Genomic DNA, 20,995 nt, shown 5'->3' on the forward strand with positions numbered 1-20,995 from the left:
ATGGAGATGGGGGGCAGGGTGAGGATGATGATGGAGGATGAAGAGGATGAGGATGGGGATGGAGGATGATGAAGATGAAGGTGGGGATGGAGATGAGGATGTGGATGGAGGATGATGAAGATGAAGTTGGGGATGGAGATGAGGATGATGATGGAGGATGATGAAGGAGGATGAAGAGGATGAGGATGTGGATGGAGGATGATGAAGATGAGGATGAGGATGAAGGATGATGAAGATGAAGGTGGGGATGGAGATGAGGATGATGATGGAGGATGATGAAGATGAGGATGTGGATGGAGGATGATGAAGATGAGGATGGGGATGGAGGATGATGAAGATGAAGGTGGGGATGGAGATGAGGATGATGATGGAGGATGATGAAGATGAGGATGGGGATGGAGGATGATGAAGATGAAGGTGGGGATGGAGATGAGGATGACAATGGAGGATGATGAAGGAGGATGAAGAGGATGAGGATGGGGATGGAGGATGATGAAGATGAAGGTGGGGACCATGGTGGCTCCAGTGCAGGGCCAGGGCTGGGGATGAGGATAAGGATGAAGATGATGAGGATGAAGCTGAGGATGAAGGATGAGGATGAAGATGCAACTGAGGATGAGGATGGGGATGGGGACGTGGTGGCTGCGGGCAGGGGGCCATGGCCAGAGCTGGGGATGAGGATAAGGATGAAGATGATGAGGATGAGGATGAAGATCAGGGTGCAGATGAAGATGATCAGAATGAAGATCAGGATGCAGATGAAGACAAGGATGAACATGAAGATGATGAGGATGAGGATGAAGATCAGGATGAAGATGAAGATGATGAGGGTGCAGATGAAGATGATGCGGATGAAGATCAAGGTGCGGATGAAGATCAAGGTGCAGATAAAGACAAGGATGAAGATGAAGATGATGAGGGTGCAGATGAAGATGAGGGTGCAGATGAAGATGATGAGGATGAAGATGATGAGGGTACAGATGAAGATGATGAGTGAGGATGAAGATGAAGATGATGAGGATGAAGATCAGGGTGCAGATGAAGATGATGAGGGTGCAGATGAAGATGAAGATGAGGGTGCAGATGAAGATGATGAGCATCAGGATGCAGATGAAGATGATGAGGGTGCAGATGAAGATGATGAGGGTGCAGATGAAGATGAAGATGATGAGGATCAGGATGCAGATGAAGACAAGGATGAAGATGAAGATGATGAGGATGAAGATGAAGATGATGAGGATGAAGATCAGGGTGCAGATGAAGATGATGAGGATGAAGATCAGGGTGCAGATGAAGATGATGAGGGTGCAGATGAAGATTAAGATGATGAGGATCAGGATGCAGATGAAGATGATGAGGGTGCAGATGAAGATGATGAGGGTGCAGATGAAGATGAAGATGATGAGGATCAGGATGCAGATGAAGATGATGAGGATGAAGATCAGGGTGCAGATGAAGATGAAGATGATGAGGATCAGGATGCAGATGAAGACAAGGATGAAGATGAAGATGATGAGGATGAAGATGATGATGATGAGGATGAAGATCAGGGTGCAGATGAAGATGAAGATGATGAGGATCAGGATGCAGATGAAGACAAGGATGAAGATGAAGATGATGCGGATCAGGGTCCTCTGGCAAAGCCCACCGGATGAGGATGATAACGGGGATGAAGATGAAGGATGACGATGATGACGTTGATGATGACGTTGATGATGACGATGAAGATGCCCACAGTGGTCCACGGCCATGGGGGGGGGTGCTGGTACCATCACCCCCAGGCCGCCAGGGGGCAGCAGAGCCCCCTCCGCCTCCCCGCGCATGCGCCTCGCCGCGGCGTCCGCCCCGCCCAGCTGAGTGCGGCCACTTCCGGGTGGCCGCCGCTGCGGAGACACGTGAGGCAGCGCCTGTCACGTGACCGGCGGGGAGGTGAGGGGCCTGTGGGGTCTGGGTCTCGTTGTGGGTCAGTCTATGGGTCACTAAGGGGGCTCTGTGGGGCTCTATGGGGCTCTGTGGTCTCTATGGGGCTCTATGGGGCTCTATGGGCTCTCTGTCTCGTTAAGGGTCACTGTGGGTCAGTCTGTGGGTCACTAAGGGGGCTCTGTGGGCTCTATGGGGCTCTGTGGGGCTCTATGGTCTCTATGGGGCTCTGTGGGGCTCTATGGGCTCTCTGTCTCGTTATGGGTCACTGTGGGTCAGTCTATGGGTCACTAAGGGGGCTCTGTGGGCTCTATGCGGCTCTGTGGGGCTCTATGGGCTCTCTGTCTCGTTAAGGGTCACTGTGGGTCAGTCTATGGGTCACTAAGGGGGCTCTATGGGGCTCTATGGGCTCTCTGTCTCGTTAAGGGTCAATGTGGGTCAGTCTATGGGTCACTAAGGGGTCTTGTGGTCTCTATGGGGCTCTGTGGGGCTCTATGGGCTCTCTGTCTCGTTATGGGTCACTGTGCGTCAATCTATGGGTTACTAAGGGGGCTCTGTTGGCTCTATGGGGCTATGTGGGGCTCTATGGGCTCTCTGTCTCGTTATGGGTCACTGTGGGTCACTAGGGGGTCTCTGTGGTCTCTATTGGTCACTATGTGTCTATGGGGCTCTGTGGGGCTCTATGGGCTCTCTGTCTCGTTATGGGTCACTGTGGGTCAGTCTGTGGGTCACTAGGGGGTCTCTGTTGGTCACTATGTGTCTGTGGGGCTCTGTGGTCTCTATGGGGCTCTGTGGGGCTCTATGGGCTCTCTGTCTCGTTATGGGTCACTGTGGGTCAGTCTGTGGGTCACTAGGGGGTCTCTATTGGTCACTATGTGTCTATGGGTCTCTGTGGTCTCTATGGGGCTCTGTGGGCTCTGTCTCGTTATGGGTCACTGTGGGTCAGTCTGTGGGTCACTAGGGGGTCTCTATGGTCTCTATTGGTCACTATGTGTGTATGGAGCTCTAGGGTCTCTATGAGTCTCCATGGGCTCTGTCTCGTTATGGGTCACTGTGGGTCAGTCTATGGGTCACTAGGGGGTCTCTACGGTCTATATGTATCTCTATGGTCTCTATGTGTCTGTGGATGTCTATGGGTCTCTATGAGGTCTCTATGGATCTCTGTGGGGTCTCTATGAGGCCTCTATGGATCTCTGTGGGGTCTCTGGGGGTCTCTATGGGTCTCTCTATAGATCTCTATGGGGTCTCTCTGGATCTCTATGAGGTCTCTATGGATCTCTATGAGGTCTCTATGGATCTCTATGGGGTCTCTGTGGGTCTCTATGGGTCTCTCTATAGATCTCTATGGGGTCTCTCTGGATCTCTATGAGGTCTCTATGGATCTCTATGAGGTCTCTATGGATCTCTATGGGGTCTCTGTGGGTCTCTATGGGTCTCTCTATAGATCTCTATGGGGTCTCTATGGGTCTCTATGAGGTCTCTATGGATCTCTATGGGGTCTCTATGGATCTCTCTGCTCCCTCTCTGGTCTCTCTGCTCCCTCTCTGGTCTCTCTGGGTCTCTGTATGCATCTCTATGGTCTCTCTGTGGTCTCTGCTCTCCCTGCTCTCTATGGGTCTCTCTGTATCTCTCTACTCTCTATGGATCTCTGTGGGGTCTATGAGGTCTCTATGGGTCTCTGTGGGGTCTCTATGGGGTCTCTGGATTTCTATGGGGTCCCTATGGATCTCTATGGGGTCTCTATGGGTCTCTGTGGATCTCTATGGGGGTCTCTGTGAGGTCTCTGTGGGTCTCTATGGGGTCTCTATGGATCTCTATGGGGTCTCTATGGGGTCTCTATGGGGTCTCTATGGATCTCTATGGGGTCTCTATGGGGTCTCTATGGATCTCTATGGGGTCTCTATGGGGTCTCTATGGGTCTCTATGGGGTCTCTATGGATCTCTCTGCTCCCTCTCTGGTCTCTCTGCTCCCTCTCTGGTCTCTCTGGGTCTCTGTATGCATCTCTATGGTCTCTCTGTGGTCTCTGCTCTCCCTGCTCTCTATGGGTCTCTCTGTATCTCTCTACTCTCTATGGATCTCTGTGGGGTCTATGAGGTCTCTATGGGTCTCTGTGGGGTCTCTATGGGGTCTCTGGATTTCTATGGGGTCCCTATGGATCTCTATGGGGTCTCTATGGGTCTCTGTGGATCTCTATGGGGGTCTCTGTGAGGTCTCTGTGGGTCTCTATGGGGTCTCTATGGATCTCTATGGGGTCTCTATGGGGTCTCTATGGGGTCGCTATGGGTCTCTATGGGTCTCTATGGTCTCTATGGATCTCTATGGGGTCTCTATGGGGTCTCTATGGGTCTCTATGGGGTCTCTATGGATCTCTCTGCTCCCTCTCTGGTCTCTCTGCTCCCTCTCTGGTCTCTCTGGGTCTCTGTATGCATCTCTATGGTCTCTCTGTGGTCTCTGCTCTCCCTGCTCTCTATGGGTCTCTCTGTATCTCTCTACTCTCTATGGATCTCTGTGGGGTCTATGAGGTCTCTATGGGTCTCTGTGGGGTCTCTATGGGGTCTCTGGATTTCTATGGGGTCTCTATGGATCTCTATGGGGTCTCTATGGGTCTCTGTGGATCTCTATGGGGGTCTCTGTGAGGTCTCTGTGGGTCTCTCTGCTCCCTCTCTGGTCTCTGTTGGGTCTCTATGAGGTCTCTATGGATCTCTATGGGGTCTCTATGGGGTCTCTATGGATCTCTATGGGGTCTCTATGGGGTCTCTATGGATCTCTATGGGGTCTCTATGGATCTCTATGGGGTCTCTATGGATCTCTCTGCTCCCTCTCTGGTCTCTCTGGGTCTCTGTATGCATCTCTGTGGTCTCTCTGCTCTCCCTGCTCTCTATGGGTCTCTCTGTATCTCTCTACTCTCTATGGATCTCTATGGGTCTCTGTGGGGTCTATGAGGTCTCTATGGGTCTCTATGGGGTCTATGAGGTCTCTATGGGTCTCTATGGGGTCTCTATGGGGTCTCTGGATTTCTATGGGGTCTCTATGGATCTCTGTGGGTCTCTATGGGATCTCTATGAGGTCTCTATGAGGTCTCTATGGGATCTCTATGGGGTCTCTATGGGTCTCTGTGGGGTCTGTATGGGTCTCTCTGCTCCCTCTCTGGTCTCTATGGGGTCTCTATGGGTCTCTCAGGTCTCTATGAGGTCTCTCTGGGTCTCTATGAAGTCTCCATGGGTCGCTATGGGTCTCTATGGATCTCTATGGGCCTCTCTCTCCCTGCTCTCCATGGTCACTCTCTCTCCCCCCTCCCCTCCCCCCAGGCCATGTCCCAGCGCCCCCCCCCGGGGCTGGTCCCGGGCGAAGCCTCCGAGAGCGACTCCGAGGCGGAGCCTGCGGTGGGGGGCGGGGCCGGCTCCAAGCTCCCGGGCGAGGCCTCGGAGTCCGACGAGGAGGAGACGGCGGGAACGACGACTGCGCCCCCTGGCGGCGGGGCGGACCCTTCGCTGCTTCAACTGCGCCTGCGCGCTGGGGCTCGGCGCCTCGGGGGGGCGGTGGCGCGGGCGGCGCGGGGCGGGTTCGCGCGCGCGGGGCGTGGCGCGGGAGCGCTGGGGGCGGGGCTGGCGCAGGCGCAGTTGCGCGCGGCCGCCGCCGCCCACTCCCTGCGCGCCGCCCGCGGGGACCTGCGCGCCCTGGCGGCCGCTCTGGGCATCGTGAGCGCGTGCACGCTGCTGCCCGACGTGCGCGACCCCGGGGGCGGGGGGGCTGCGGTACCCGGGGCTGCCGGCGGGGGGAGCTGCGGTGAGAGGCGCTGCTGTTAATGGAGCTGCAGTACCCGGGGCTGCCGGCAGGGGGAGCTGCAGCGAACGGAGCTGCTGTTAATGGAGCTGCAGTACCCAGTGCTGCCGGCAGGGGGAGCTGTGGGTAATGGAGCTGCAATACCCTGGGCTGCCGGCAGGGGGAGCTGCGGTTAACGGAGGCGGCCGCTGGGGGAGCTGCGATACCCGGTGCTGCCGGCAGGGGGAGCTGTGGTTGGCGGGGCTGCAGTGCCCATCGCTGCCGGCAGGGGGTGCTGTGGTCAATAAAGCTGCAGTACCCCGTGCTGCCGGCAGGGGGAGCTGCAGTGAGCGGGGCTGCAGTTCCCATCGCTGCCGGCAGGGGGAGCTGCAGTGAATGGAGCTGCAATACCTTGGGCTGCCGGCAGGGGGAGCTGCGGTGAGAGGCGCTGCTCTTAATGGAGCTGCAGTACCCGGGGCTGCCGGCAGGGGGAGCTGTGGTTTACGGAGCTGCAATACCGTGTCCTGCCGGCAGGGGGAGCTGTGGGTAAATGAGCTGCAATACCCAGTGCTGTTGGCAGGGGGAGCTGCAGTGAGCGGGGCTGCAGTACCCTGGGCTGCCGGCAGGGGGAGCTGCAGTGAGCGGGGTCTGGCCGCAGGGGGAGCTGCAATACCCGGTGCTGCCGGCGGGGGGAGCTGCGGTGAGAGGCGCTGCTGTTAATGGAGCTGCAATACCCCGTGCTGCCGGCGGGGGGAGCTGTGGGTAATGGAGCTGCAATACCTGGGGCTGCCGGCAGGGGGAGCTGTGGTTAACGGAGCTCTGTTAATGGAGCTGCTGTTAATGGAGCTGCAGTGCCCATTGCTGCCGGCAGGGGGAGCTGTGGTTAATGGAGCTGCGGTACCCTGGGCTGCCGGCAGGGGGAGCTGCAGTGAGCGGGGCTGCAGTGGCCATCGCTGCCTGCAGGGGGAGCTGTGGTTAATAAAGCTGCAATACCCAGTGCTGCCGGCAGGGGGAGCGGTGGTTAATGGAGCTGCAGTACCCTGTGCTGCCGGCAGGGGGTGCTGTGGTTAATGGAGCTGCAATTCCGTGTCCTGCCGGCAAGGGGAGCTCTAGTTAAAGCTGCAATACCCCGTGCTGCCGGCAAGGGGAGCTGTAGTTAAAGCTGCAATACCCCGTGCTGCCGGCAGGGGGAGCTGTGGTTAATTTAGCTGCGATACCTGGGGCTGCCGGCGGGGGGTGCTGCGGTGAGAGGCGCTGCTGTTAATGGAGCTGCAGTACCCGGGGCTGCCGGCAGGGGGAGCTGTGGTCAATAAAGCTGCAGTACCCCGTGCTGCCGGCGGGGGGAGCTGTGGTTGGAGGGGCTGCAATACCCGGTGCTGCCGGCAGGGGGTGCTGTGGTTAATGGGGCTGCAATACCGTGTCCTGCCGGCAGGGGGAGCTGTGGTTAATTTAACTGCGATACCCAGTGCTGCCGGCAGGGGGAGCGGTGGTTAATGGAGCTGCTGTTAATGGAGCTGCAATACCTTGGGCTGCCGGCAGGGGGAGCTGCGGTTAACGGAGGTGGCCGCTGGGGAGCTGCAGTACCCCGTGCTGCCGGCAGGGGGAGCTGCAGTGAGCGGGGCTGCAGTGCCCATCGCTGCCGGCAGGGGGAGCTGTGGTTAATGGAGCTGTGGTTAATGGAGCTGCAATACCCCGGGCTGCCGGCAGGGCGAGCTGCAGTGAACGGAGGTGGCCGCTGGGGGAGCTGCGATACCCGGGGCTGCCGGCAGGGGGAGCTGTGGTTAAAGCGGCAATACCTTGGGCTGCCGGCAGGGGGAGCTGTGGTTAATTTAGCTGCGATACCCGGGGCTGCCGGCAGGGGGAGCTGCAGTGAGCGGCGCTGTGTGCAGGGGGCACCAGAGTCACTGCGGTGGCACCGGAGCCATCGTGGTGGTACCAGGGTCTTCATGGTGGTACCAACATCACTGTGATGGCACTGGAACCATCGTGGTGGCACCAACGTCCTCAAGGCATCGGGGTCTTCGTGATGGTACCAACGTTACCGTGGTGACACCGGAACCATCGTGGTGGTACCAACGTCTTCATGGTGGTACCAGCATCCCTGTGATGGCACCGGAACCATCATGGTGGTACCAATGTCCTCAAGGCACCAGGGTCTTCATGGTGGTACCAACGTTACCGTGGTGGCACCGGAACCATCGTGGTGGTACCAACGTCCCTGTGATGGCACCGGAACCATCGTGGTGGTACCAGTGTCCTCAAGGCACCAGGTTCTTCATGGTGGCACCAATATCACTGTGATGGCACCAGGACTCTTGTGGTGGCACCAGAGCCTTCACGTGGTACCAATGTTCTCAAGGCACCAATGTCTTCATGGTGGTACCAACGTTACCGTGGTGGCACCGGAACCATCGTGGTGGTACCAACATCTTCATGGTGATACCAACATCAGTGTGATGGCACCAGGACTCTTGTGGTGGCACCAGTGACTTCACGTGGCACCAAGGTCCTCAAGGCACCAACGTCTTCATGGTGGTACCAACATCACTGTGATGGCACTGGAACCATCATGGTGCTACCAACGTCCTCAACGCATCGGGGTCTTCACCGTGGCACCACCATCACTGTCAAGGCACCAGGGTCTTCATGGTGGTACCAACGTTACCATGGTGGCACCGGAACCATCGTGGTGGTACCAACGTCCTCAAGGCATCGGGGTCTTCATGGTGGCACCAACATCACTGTCAAGGCACCAGGGTCTTCATGGTGGTACCAACGTTACCATGGTGGCACCAGAACCATCGTGGTAGTACCAACGTCCTCAAGGCATCGGGGTCTTCATGGTGGCACCAACATCACTGTGATGGCACCAACATCTTCATGGTGGTACCAACATTACCGTGCTGGCACCGGAACCATCATGGTGGTACCAACATCCTCAACGCATCGGGGTCTTCATGATGGTACCAACGTTACCGTGGTGACACCGGAACCATCGTGGTGGTACCAACGTCCTCAACGCATCGGGGTCTTCATGGTGGCACCAACATCACTGTGATGGCACCAGAACCATCATGGTGGTACCAGCATCCCTGTGATGGCACCAGGGTCTTCATGGTGGTACCAGTGTCACCGTGCCAGCACTGGAACTATCGTGGTGGTACCAATGTCCTCAAGGCACCAGGGTCTTCATGGTGGCACCAACATCACTGTAATGGCACCAGGACTCTTGTGGTGGCACCAGTGCCTTCACGTGGCACCAACGTTCTCAAGGCACCAGGGTCTTCATGGTGGCACCAACATCCCTGTGATGGCACCAGGGTCTTCATGGTGGTACCAATGTTACTGTGGTGGCACCAGAACCACCGTGGTGGTACCAACATCTTCATGGTGATACCAACATCACTGTGATGGCACCAGGACTCTTGTGGTGGCACCAACGTCTTCATGGGGGTACCAACGTTACCGTGCTGGCACCGGAACCATCGTGGTGGTACCAACGTCCTCAACGCATCGGGGTCTTCACTGTGGCAACAACATCACTGTCATGGCACCAGAACCATCATGGTGGTACCAGCATCCCTGTGATGGCACCAGGGTCTTCATGGTGGTACCAACGTTACTGTGGTGGCACTGGAGCCATCGTGGTGGCACCAACGTCTTCATGATGGTACCAACGTTACCATGGTGACACCGGAACCATCGTGGTGGTACCAACATCCTCAACGCATTGGGGTCTTCACTGTGGCACCAACATCACTGTCAAGGCACCAGGGTCTTCATGGTGGTACCAACGTTACCGTGGTGGCACCGGAACCATCGTGGTGGTACCAACGTCCTCAAGGCATCGGGGGCTTCATGGTCATACCAACATCCCTGTGATGGCACTGGAGCCATCGTGGTGGCACCAACGTCTTCATGGTGGTACCAACATCACTGTGATGGCACCGGAACCATCATGGTGGTACCAACGTCCTCAACGCATCGGGGTCTTCACCGTGGCACCAACATCCCTGTCATGGCACCAGGGTCTTCACGGTGGCACCAACATCACTGTGATGGCACCGGAACCATCGTGGTGGTACCAACGTCCTCAAGGCATCGGGGGCTTCATGGTGGCACCAACATCACTGTGATGGCACCAACATCTTCATGGTGGTACCAACATTACCGTGCTGGCACCGGAACCATCATGGTGGTACCAACATCCTCAACGCATCGAGGTCTTCATGATGGTACCAACGTTACCGTGGTGACACTGGAACCATCGTGGTGGTACCAACGTCCTCAACACATCGGGGTCTTCATGGTGGCACCAACATCACTGTGATGGCACCAGGACTCTTGTGGTGGCACCAGTGACTTCACACGGCACCAACGTCTTCATGGTGGTACCAACGTTACCGTGGTGGCACCGGAACCATCGTGGTGGCACCAACGTCTTCATGATGGTACCAACGTTACCATGGTGACACCGGAACCATCGTGGTGGCCCCAACGTCCTCATGGTGGTACCCACGTTACCATGGTGACACCAGAACCATCGAGGTGGCCCCAACGTCTTCATGATGGTACCCACGTTACCATGGTGACACCGGAACCATCGCGGTGGCCCCAGCATCCTCAAGGCCCCAGGGTCCCCATGGCACCGCCCCCGTCCCCCCCATGGTGCCCCCAGGACCGTTGTGGCTTCCCCATCGCCGCGGTGCCGCTGCTGTCCCCATGGGACCCCCATCCCCTTGGTCCCCATTGTGGGACCCAATAAAGCTCTTGGGGGGGGGTCCAGGTGTCACCCAGGCTATGGGGACAATGGAGCCCCCCAGCGCCTGCCCCACATGGACATGGGGACACCCAGGGACCCCCCCCCAAGGAACAGGACACGTGTGGGGCCACCAAGGGTTTATTGTGGGGACGCGTGCGCCATGGTTCACTATGGGGGGGCCATTGGGGTGTCACGTGTGGGTCCCAAGAGGCTCCCATTGGTTGGGGGGGGGGGTCACAATGGGGTCTACATTGGTCCGGGGGGGGTGTCACGTGTGGGTCCCAGGGGGATCCCATTGGCTGTGGAGGGGTCTCATTGGTCACATGTGGGTCCCGGGGGGCTCCCATTGGTCACATGTGGGTCCTGGGGGGGTCCCATTGGTCACATGTGGGTCCCGGGGGGCTCCCATTGGTCACATGTGGGTCCCGGGGGGGGGCTCCCATTGGTCACATGTGGGTCCCGGGGGGCTCCCATTGGTCACATGTGGGTCCTGGGGGGCTCCCATTGGTCACATGTGGGTCCTGGGGGGGGGCTCCCATTGGCCACATGTGGGTCCTGGAGGGGATCCCATTGGTCACATGTGGGTCCTGGGGGGCTCCCATTGGTCACACGTGGGTCCCGGGGGCTCCCATTGGTCACATGTGGGTCCGGGGGGGGTCCCATTGGTCACATGTGGGTCCCGGGGGGCTCCCATTGGTCACATGTGGGTCCCGGGGGGCTCCCATTGGTCACATGTGGGTCCCGGGGGGGTCCCATTGGTCACATGTGGGTCCTGGGGGGCTCCCATTGGTCACATGTGGGTCCCGGGGGCTCCCATTGGTCACGTGGGTCCTGGGGGGCTCCCATTGGTCACATGTGGGTCCCGGGGGCTCCCATTGGTCACATGTGGGTCTGGGGGGCTCCCATTGGCTGCTGGGGGGTAACATCCTGGCCATGACCTCCTGCAGCGCCCGCAGCCGCGCGTCGACCTCAGCAAGTTCAGAGTCGTGGTGGGGCTCTGGGGGGGGCAACGGCACCAGTGGGTGCCAATGGGCATCAATGGGTGCCAATGGGTGCCAATGGGTGCCAATGGGATCCAATGGGTGCCAATGGGCATCAATGGGTGCCAATGGGCATCAATGGGTGCCAGTGGGTGCCAATGGGCATCAGTGGGTGCCAATGGGCATCAATGGGTGCCAATGGGCATCAATGGGTGCCAATGGGTGCCAATGGGCCAATGGGTGCCAATGAGCATCAATGGGTGCCAATGGGCATCAATGGGTAACAATGGGCATCAGTGGGTGCCAATGAGCATCAATGGGTGCCAATGAGCATCAATGGGTGCCAATGGGCATCAATGGGTACCAAGGGGTGCCAATGGACATCAGTGGGTGCCAGTGGACATCAATGGGTGCCAATAGGCATCAATGGGTGCCAATGGGCATCAGTGGGTGCCAATGGGCATCAGTGGGTGCCAATGGGCATCAATGGGCATCAATGGGCATCAATGGGCATCAGTGGGTGCCAATGGGCATCAGTGGGTGCCAATGGGATCCGATGGGTGCCAATGGCCATCAATGGGTGCCAATGGGCACCAATGGACATTAGTGGGCATCAATGGGTACCAATGGGTACCAATGGGTGCCAGTGGGCATCAATGGGCACCAATGGGATCCAATGGGCACCAATGAGCTCCAATGGGCACCAATGGGCACCAGTGGGATCCAATGGGCACCAATGGGCACCAATGGTCACCAATGGGCACCAATGGGCTCCAATGGGCACCAATGGGCACCAATGGGATCCAATGGGCACCAATGGGCACCAATGAGCTCCAATGGGATGCAATGGGCTCCAATGGGCACCAATGGGATCCAATGGGCTCCAATGGGATCCAATGGGCACCAATGGGATTCAATGGGATTCAATGGGCACCAATGGGCTCCAATGGGATCCAATGGGCACCAATGGGCTCCAATGGGCACCAATGGGATCCAATCGGCTCCAATGGGCACCCATGGGACCCAATGGGATCCAATGGGCTCCAATGGGCTCCAATGGGCTCCAATGGGCTCCAATGGGATCCAATGGGCACCAATGGGCTCCAATGGGATTCAATGGGCGCCAATGGGCACCAATGGGCTCCAATGGGCACCAATGGGATCCAATGGGATCCAATGGGCGCCAATGGGCTCCAATGGGCTCCAATGGGCTCCAATGGGCACCAATGGGATCCAATGGGCACCAATGGGATCCAATGGGCACCAATGGGATCCAATGCGATCCAATGGGCACCAATGGGATCCGATGGTCACCAATGAGCTCCAATGGGCACCAATGGTCACCAATGGGCTCCAATGGGCACCAATGGTCATCAATGGGCACCAATGGGATCCAATGGGATCCAATGGTCATCAATGGGCACCAATGGGATCCAATGGGCACCAATGGGATCCAATGGGATCCAATGGGCACGAATGGGATCCAATGGGATTCAATGGGCACCAATGGGCACCAATGGGATCCAATGGGCACCAATGGTCATCAATGGGCACCAATGGGATCCAATGGGCACCAATGGTCATCAATGGGCACCAATGGGATCCAATGGGCACGAATGGGATCCAATGGGATCCAATGGGCACGAATGGGATCCAATGGGATCCAATGGGCACCAATGGGCTCCAATGGGATCCAATGGGCACCAATGGGCTCCAATGGGATCCAGTGGGCACCAATGGGATCCAATGGTCACCAGTGGGATCCAATGGGCACCAATGGGATCCAATGGGATCCAATGGGCACCAATGGGATCGAATGGGCTCCAATGGGCACCAATGAGCTCCAATGGGATCCAATGGGCACCAATGGGATCGAATGGGCTCCAATGGGCACCAATGGGCTCCAATGGGATCGAATGAGCACCAATGGGCGCCAATGGGCACCAATGGGCGCCAATGGGCACCAATGGGCTCCGATTGGTCTAAAAGGGGGGCGGACCCCCCCAGTGCACATGGGGGGTAAGGGGGGGGGCCTCACCTTTACTGGGGCGCTTGGTTGTGGGGGGCTTGCAGGAGGTCACGCGCTGGCCCTGGGGGGGGAACACCGCTGTCAGCCCATAGCCTGCTATGGGGCACCCCATGGATGGGGGGGACTATGGGGCACCCCATGGATGGGTGGTTATGGGGCACCCCATGGATGGGGGGGGGCTATGGGGCACCCCATGGGTAGGGGTTGTTATGGGGCACCCCATAGATGGGGGGGGCTATGGGGTACCCCATGGATGGGGGGGGTTATGGGGCACCCCATGGATGGGGGGGGGCTATGAGGCACCCCATGGATGTGGGGGTTAGGGGCACCCCATGGATGGGGGTGGGCTATGGGGCACCCCATGGATGGGCGGTTATGGGGCACCCCATGGATGGGCGGTTATGGGGCACCCCATGGATGGGATGGGCTATGGGGCACCCCATGGATGTGGGGGGGTCTATGGGGTGCCCCATGGATGTGGGGGTTATGGGGCACACCACAGATGGACGGGCTATGGGGCACCCCATGGATGTGGGGGTTATGGGGCACCCCATGGATGGGGGGGGCTATGGGGCACCCCATGGATGGGTGGTTATGGGGCACCCCATGGATGGGGGGGGCTATGGGGCACCCCATGGATGGGGTGTCTATGAGGCACCCCATTGATGCAGGGGTTATGGGGCACCCCATGGATGTGGGGGTCTATGGGGCACCCTATGTATGTGTGGGGGCCTATGGGGCACCCCATGGATGGGACGGGCTATGGGGCACCCCATGGATGGGCGGTTATGGGGCACCCCATGGATGGGTGGTTATGGGGCACCCCATGGATGGGCGGTTATGGGGCACCCCATGGATATGGGGGTCTATGGGGCACCCCATGGATGGGGGGGGGTTATGGGGCACCCCATGGATGGGGGGGGGTTATGGGGCACCCCATGGATGTGGGGGGTTCTATGGGGCACCCCATGGATGTGGGGGTCGCTCTGGGCAGCACTCACCGCCCTGGCCCCATTGCAGGTCAAGGTGCTGAGGGGTCTCCGGCCATGGGGGGTCCTCCTGTCAATGGGGGGGCCCCATTTAAAGGGGGCTCGGGGGGGCCCCAGTGTCCTCCCCCCCCCCTGACCCATAGCGGGGTTACCTCTGGCGCTGGGGGGGGTCCTCAGCCCCACTGCCTGAGCTCAGCCCCGAGCGGCGGCTCCGGCAGCTCTCGGCTATGGGGAGATGGGGGCGATGTAAACCACCCCATAACCACCACACTGCGCCCCACTGCGCCCCATAACCACCCCAGTGTGACCCATAACCACCGCACTGTGCCCCACTGCGCCCCACTGCGCCCCATAACCACCCCAGTGTGACCCATAACCACCCCATAACAACCCCAGTGCGCCCCACTGTGCCCCATAACCACCCCAGTGCGCCCCATAACCACCCCACTGCACCCCATAACCACCCCAGTGCGCCCCATAACCACCCCATAACCACCCCAGTGTGACCCATAACCACCCCATAACCACCGCACTGCACCCCAGTGTGACCCATAACCACCCCATAACCACCCCAGTGTGACCCATAACCACCCCATAACAACCCCAGTGTGACCCATAACCACCCCATAACCACCCCAGTGTGACCCATAACCACCCCATAACCACCCCAGTGTGACCCATAACCACCCCATAACCACCCCAGTGTGACCCATAACCACCCCATAACCACCCCATAGACACCCATAACCACCCCATAACCACCCCATATCACCCCATAACCACCCCATATCACCCCATAACCACCCCATAACCACCCCATAGACACCCATAACCACCCCATAACCACCCCAGTGTGACCCATAACCACCCCATAACCACCCCAGTGTGACCCATAACCACCCCATAACCACCCCAGTGTGACCCATAACCACCCCATAACCACCCCATAACAACCCCAGTGTGACCCATAACCACCCCATAACCACCCCAGTGTGACCCATAACCACCCCATAACCACCCCAGTGCACCCCATAACCACACCAGTGTGACCCATAACCACCCCATAACCACCCCAGTGTGACCCATAACCACCCCATAACCACCCCAGTGTGACCCATAACCACCCCATAACCACCCCAGTGTGACCCATAACCACCCCATAACCACCCCAGTGTGACCCATAACCACCCCATAACCACCCCAGTGTGACCCATAACCACCCCATAACCACCCCAGTGTGACCCATAACCACCCCATAACCACCCCAGTGGGACCCATAACCACCCCATAACCACCCCAGTGTGACCCCCCATAACCACCCCATAACCACCCCAGTGTGACCCATAACCACCCCATAACCACCCCAGTGTGACCCATAACCACCCCATAACCACCCCAGTGCGCCCCATAACCCCACCCCATAACCACCCCAGTGTGCCCCATACCCCACCCCATAACCACCCCAGTGTGCACCCATAACCCCAGTGCGCCCCATAACCACCCCATAACAACCCCAGTGTGACCCATAACCACCCCATAACCACCCCAGTGTGACCCATAACCACCCCATAACCACCGCACTGCGCCCCACTGCGCCCCATAACCACCCCAGTGCGCCCCATAACCACCCCATAACCACACCAGTGTGACCCATAACCACCCCATAACCACCCCACTGTGCCCCACTGCGCCCCATAACCACCCCAGTGCACCCCATAACCACCCCAGTGCGCCCCATAACCACCCCACTGTGCCCCATAACCACCCCACTGCGCCCCACTGCACCCCATAACCACCCCATAACCACCCCACTGTGCCCCATAACCACCGCACTGTGCCCCATAACCACCCCACTGCACCCCAGTGCACCACATAACCCCCCCAGTGCACCCCATAACCACCCCACTGCACCCCATAACCGCCCCATAACCACCCCACTGCACCCCATAACCACCCCACTGCGCCCCATAACCACCCCACTGTGCCCCATAACCACCCCACCACACCCCATAACCACCCCATTGCACCCCATAACCACCCCATGGCACCCCATTGTGCCCCATAACCACCCCATAGTGCCCTATAACCCCCCCACCACACCCCATAACCACCCCATAGCACCCCATAACCACCCCACAACCCCCCCATAACCACCCCACAACCACCCCATAACCACCCCATTGTGCCCTATAACCCCCCCACCACACCCCATAACCACCCCATTGCACCCCATAACCACCCCACAACCACCCCATAGCACCCCATTGTGCCCTATAACCACCCCATTGCACCCCAAGTGCTGCCCCATAACCCCACCCACCCCATAACCACCCCATTGCATAACCACCCCATTGCACCCCATAACCACCCCATTGCAATCCATAACCCCCATAACCCCATCCCCATAACCCCCCCATAGCACCCCATAACCACCCCATAGCACCCCATAACCACCCCACAACCACCACCCCATTGCACCCCACAACCACCCCATTGCACCCCACAACCACCCCATTGCACCCCATTGTGCCCTATAACCCCCCCACCACACCCCATAACCACCCCATTGCAATCAATGGGGCTGCCCCATAACCCCACCCCCTTACAAACCACCCCATTGCAATCAATGGGGCTGCCCCATAACCACCCCATGCCCCATAACCACCCCATAGCACCCCACAACCACCCCATAGCACCCCACAACCACCCCATAGCACCCCACAACCCCATAGCACCCCATAGCACCCCATAACCACCCCATAGTGCCCCATAACCACCCCATTGCACCCCATAGTGCCCCATAACCACCCCATAGCACCCCACAACCACCCCATAGCACCCCATAACCACCCCATAGTGCCCCATAACCACCCCATAGCACCCCACAACCCCCCCATATCACCCCATAGCACCCCATAACCACCCCATAGTGCCCCATAACCACCCCATAGCACCCCACAACCCCCCCATATCACCCCATAGCACCCCATAACCACCCCATTGCACCCCATAGTGCCCCATAACCACCCCATTGTACCCCACAACCACCCCATTGCACCCCATTGCACCCCATAACCACCCCATAACCCCCCATAGCACCCCACTCACCCGAGGAGCTGCGTCCCCGGCTCCTGGCGGGGCTGCTGCTGCCGCCCCCTGCCCCACGGCGCTGGCTGCCCCCATAGGAATCAATGGGTCACGGGGGGGTGGGGCTAAGGCTGGGACCCCCCCCCCCCCCCCCCCCAAGTCACCACCTACTTGTGGGGCTGGAGCTGCTGCTGCCGCCGCTGCCGGGCCCGGACAAAGGCAGTGGGGTCAAAGCGGGGTGGGGCTGATGGGAAGAGGGGATCATGGGGGTCCCAGCCCCATGGAATGTGTGGGTCCCAGCCCCATGGCATGTGTGGGTCCCAGCCCCATTGCATGTGTGGGTCCCAGCCCCATTGCATGTGTGGGTCCCAGCCCCATGGAATGTGTGGGTCCCAGCCCCATGGAATGTGTGGGTCCCAGCCCCATGGCATGTGTGGGTCCCAGCCCCATTGCATGTGTGGGTCCCAGCCCCATGGAATGTGTGGGTCCCAGCCCCATTGCATGTGTGGGTCCCAGCCCCATGGCATGTGTGGGTCCCAGCCCCATTGCATGTGTGGGTCCCAGCCCCATGGCATGTGTGGGTCCCAGCCCCATGGCATGTGTGGGTCCCAGCCCCATGGCATGTGTGGGTCCCAGCCCCATTGCAGGTGTGGGTCCCAGCCCCATTGCATGTGGGTCCGAGCCCCATGGAATGTGTGGGTCTCAGTTCCATGGCATGTGTGGGTCCCAGCCCCATAGCATGTGTGGGTCTCAGCCCCATTGCATGTGTGGGTCCCAGCCCCATGGCATGTGTGGGTCCCAGCCCCATGGAATGTGTGGGTTCCAGCCCCATGGCATGTGTGGGTCCCAGCCCCATTGCAGGTGTGGGGCCCAGGCCCATGGCATGCGTGGGTCCCAGCCCCATTGCATGGGGGTCCCAGCCCCATTGCATGTGTGGGTCCCAGCCCCATGGCATGTGTGGGTCCCAGCCCCATGGAATGTGTGGGTCCCAGCCCCATTGCATGTGTGGGTCCCAGCCCCATGGCATGTGTGGGTCCCAGCCCCATGGAATGTGTGGGTCCCAGCCCCATGGCATGTGTGGGTCCCAGCCCCATGGCATGTGTGGGTCCCAGCCCCATTGCATGTGTGGGTCCCAGCCCCATGGCATGTGTGGGTCCCAGCCCCATGGCATGTGTAGGTCCCAGCCCCACGGCATGTGTAGGTCCCAGCCCCATTGCATGTGTGGGTCCCAGCCCCATTGCATGTGTGGGTCCCAGCCCCATGGAATGTGTGGGTCCCAGCCCCATTGCATGTGTGGGTCCCAGCCCCATGGAATGTGTGGGTCCCAGCCCCATGGCATGTGTGGGTCCCAGCCACATGGAATGTGTGGGTCCCAGCCCCATGGCATGTGTGGGTCCCAGCCCCATTGCATGTGTGGGTCCCAGCCCCATTGCATGTGTGAATCCCAGCCCCACGGCAGGTGTGGGTCTCAGCCCCATGGAATGTGTGGGTCCCAGCCCCATTGCATGTGTGGGTCCCAGCCCCATGGCATGTGTGGGTCCCAGCCCCACGGCATGTGTGGGTCCCAGCCCCATTGCATGTGTGGGTCCCAGCCCCATGGCATGTGTGGGTCCCAGCCCCATTGCATGGGGGTCCCAGCCCCATTTCATGTGTGGGTCCCAGCCCCATTGCATGGGGGTCCCAGCCCCATGGCATGCGTGGGTCTCAGCCCCATGGAATGTGTGGGTCCCAGCCCCATAGCATGTGTGGGTCCCAGCCCCATGGAATGTGTGGGTCCCAGCCCCATTGCATGTGCGGGTCCCAGCCCCATGGCATGTGTGGGTCCCAGCCCCATTGCATGTGTGGGTCCCAGCCCCATGGCATGTGTGGGTCCCAGCCCCATGGAATGTGTGGGTCCCAGCCCCATGGCATGTGTGGGTCCCAGCCCCATGGAATGTGTGGGTCCCAGCCCCATGGAATGTGTGGGTCCCAGCCCCATTGCAGGTGTGGGTCCCAGCCCCATGGCATGTGTGGGTCCCAGCCCCATAGCATGTGTGGGTCCCAGCCCCACTGCATGTGTGGGTCCCAGCCCCACGGCACGGGGGTGCCCCCATTCACCTGCAGGGGATGGGGACCGCGATGTGGGGCGCCTCTCTCGGGACCCCGGAGCTGCGGGCGCCCTGTGGCTGTCAATGGGAGCAGAGCATGAGGCGACCCCTGCCCCACACTTATGGGGTGCCCCACAGCGCCCCCCAGCCCCATCTCACCCCCTCCGGCTCGACGCCAGCTCTGCTGTGAGGGTCTGGACCCGAAGCTTGAGCCGCTGCTCCGATGCCTTCAGCGCGTCCAGCTGGGATGGATGGGATGGGATGGATGGGATGGATGGGATGGGATGGGATGGGATGGGATGGATGGGATGGGGGATGGATGGATGGATGGATGGGATGGATGGATGGGATGGATGGGATGGGGATGGGATGGGATGGATGGGATGGGATGGATGGGATGGGATGGGATGGATGGATGGGATGGGATGGATGGGATGGATGGATGGATGGATGGGATGGATGGATGGATGGATGGATGGATGGGATGGGATGGATGGATGGATGGATGGATGGATGGATGGATGGATGGATGGATGGATGGGATGGATGGATGGGATGGATGGATGGATGGATGGATGGATGGATGGGATGGATGGATGGGGATGGGATGGATGGATGGATGGATGGGATGGATGGATGGATGGATGGATGGATGGATGGATGGATGGATGGATGGATGGATGGATGGATGGATGGATGGATGGATGGATGGATGGATGGATGGGATGGATGGATGGATGGATGGATGGATGGATGGATGGATGCATGGGATGGAATGGGATGGATGGGGTGGATGGAATAGATGGGATGGGATGGATGGGATGGATGGGTTGGCTGGGATGGATGGGTTGGGATGGGATGGATGGGATGGGATGGATGGGATGGATGGGATGGGATGGATGGGATGGATGGGATGGGATGGGATGGATGGGATGGGATGGGATGGATGGGATGGGATATGGGGGGATGGGATGCAGGGGGATGTGGGGGGATGGGATGAGGATCCCTTTCCCACCATCCCCCACCCCTGGCACCAGGACCCCCCCAGACCCTGACCCCGGAGCCAACCTGGGCCTGGAGCTCCCGGTGCCGGCGCCGGAGCTCGTCCTGGCAGCGCCGCTTCTCCTCCAGCGCCCGCTGCAGCCTGCGGGGACGCGGGGACAACGGCAGCGCTGGAGCCTGCGGCCCAGAGCCCAGAGCCCAGAGCCCAGAGCCCAGACCCACATCCCACATCCCACATCCCCCACACCCCACATCCCACACCCCACACCCCACATCCCACATCCCCCACACCCCACATCCCACACCCCACACCCCATATCCTGCATCCCACACCCCACATCCCATACCCCACATCCCACACCCCACACCCCACATC

At 59.4% G+C, this 20,995-nt stretch overlaps 2 protein-coding genes across 2 annotated transcripts; one reads left to right on the top strand and one right to left on the bottom strand.

Moving 5' to 3' along the window:
- Window positions 1–5,232: 5,232 nt before the first annotated feature.
- Window positions 5,233–7,345, top strand: BLOC1S3 (biogenesis of lysosomal organelles complex 1 subunit 3). The gene is made up of 3 exons (XM_062605360.1): window positions 5,233–5,646; window positions 6,892–6,927; window positions 7,223–7,345. The coding sequence occupies exons 1-3, from the start codon at window positions 5,233–5,235 to the stop codon at window positions 7,343–7,345; spliced, it is 573 nt and encodes a 190-aa protein (XP_062461344.1).
- Window positions 7,346–10,758: 3,413 nt separating this feature from the next.
- CCDC61 (coiled-coil domain containing 61) lies at window positions 10,759–20,796 on the bottom strand (the record flags this gene model as incomplete). Its single annotated transcript, XM_062605361.1, has 10 exons — window positions 10,759–11,250; window positions 11,339–11,442; window positions 13,464–13,515; window positions 14,456–14,513; window positions 14,596–14,668; window positions 17,552–17,616; window positions 17,702–17,774; window positions 19,628–19,695; window positions 19,777–19,859; window positions 20,686–20,796. Coding segments are annotated over 10 exons (702 nt in total), but the record flags the coding sequence as incomplete, so codon positions are not given.
- Window positions 20,797–20,995: the final 199 nt, after the last annotated feature.

This window comes from Pezoporus occidentalis, unplaced genomic scaffold (assembly GCF_034315485.1).
Source record: "Pezoporus occidentalis ecotype Australia unplaced genomic scaffold, CSIRO_AGI_Poc_V1 ctg916, whole genome shotgun sequence".
Classification (NCBI taxonomy): Eukaryota; Metazoa; Chordata; class Aves; order Psittaciformes; family Psittacidae; genus Pezoporus; species Pezoporus occidentalis.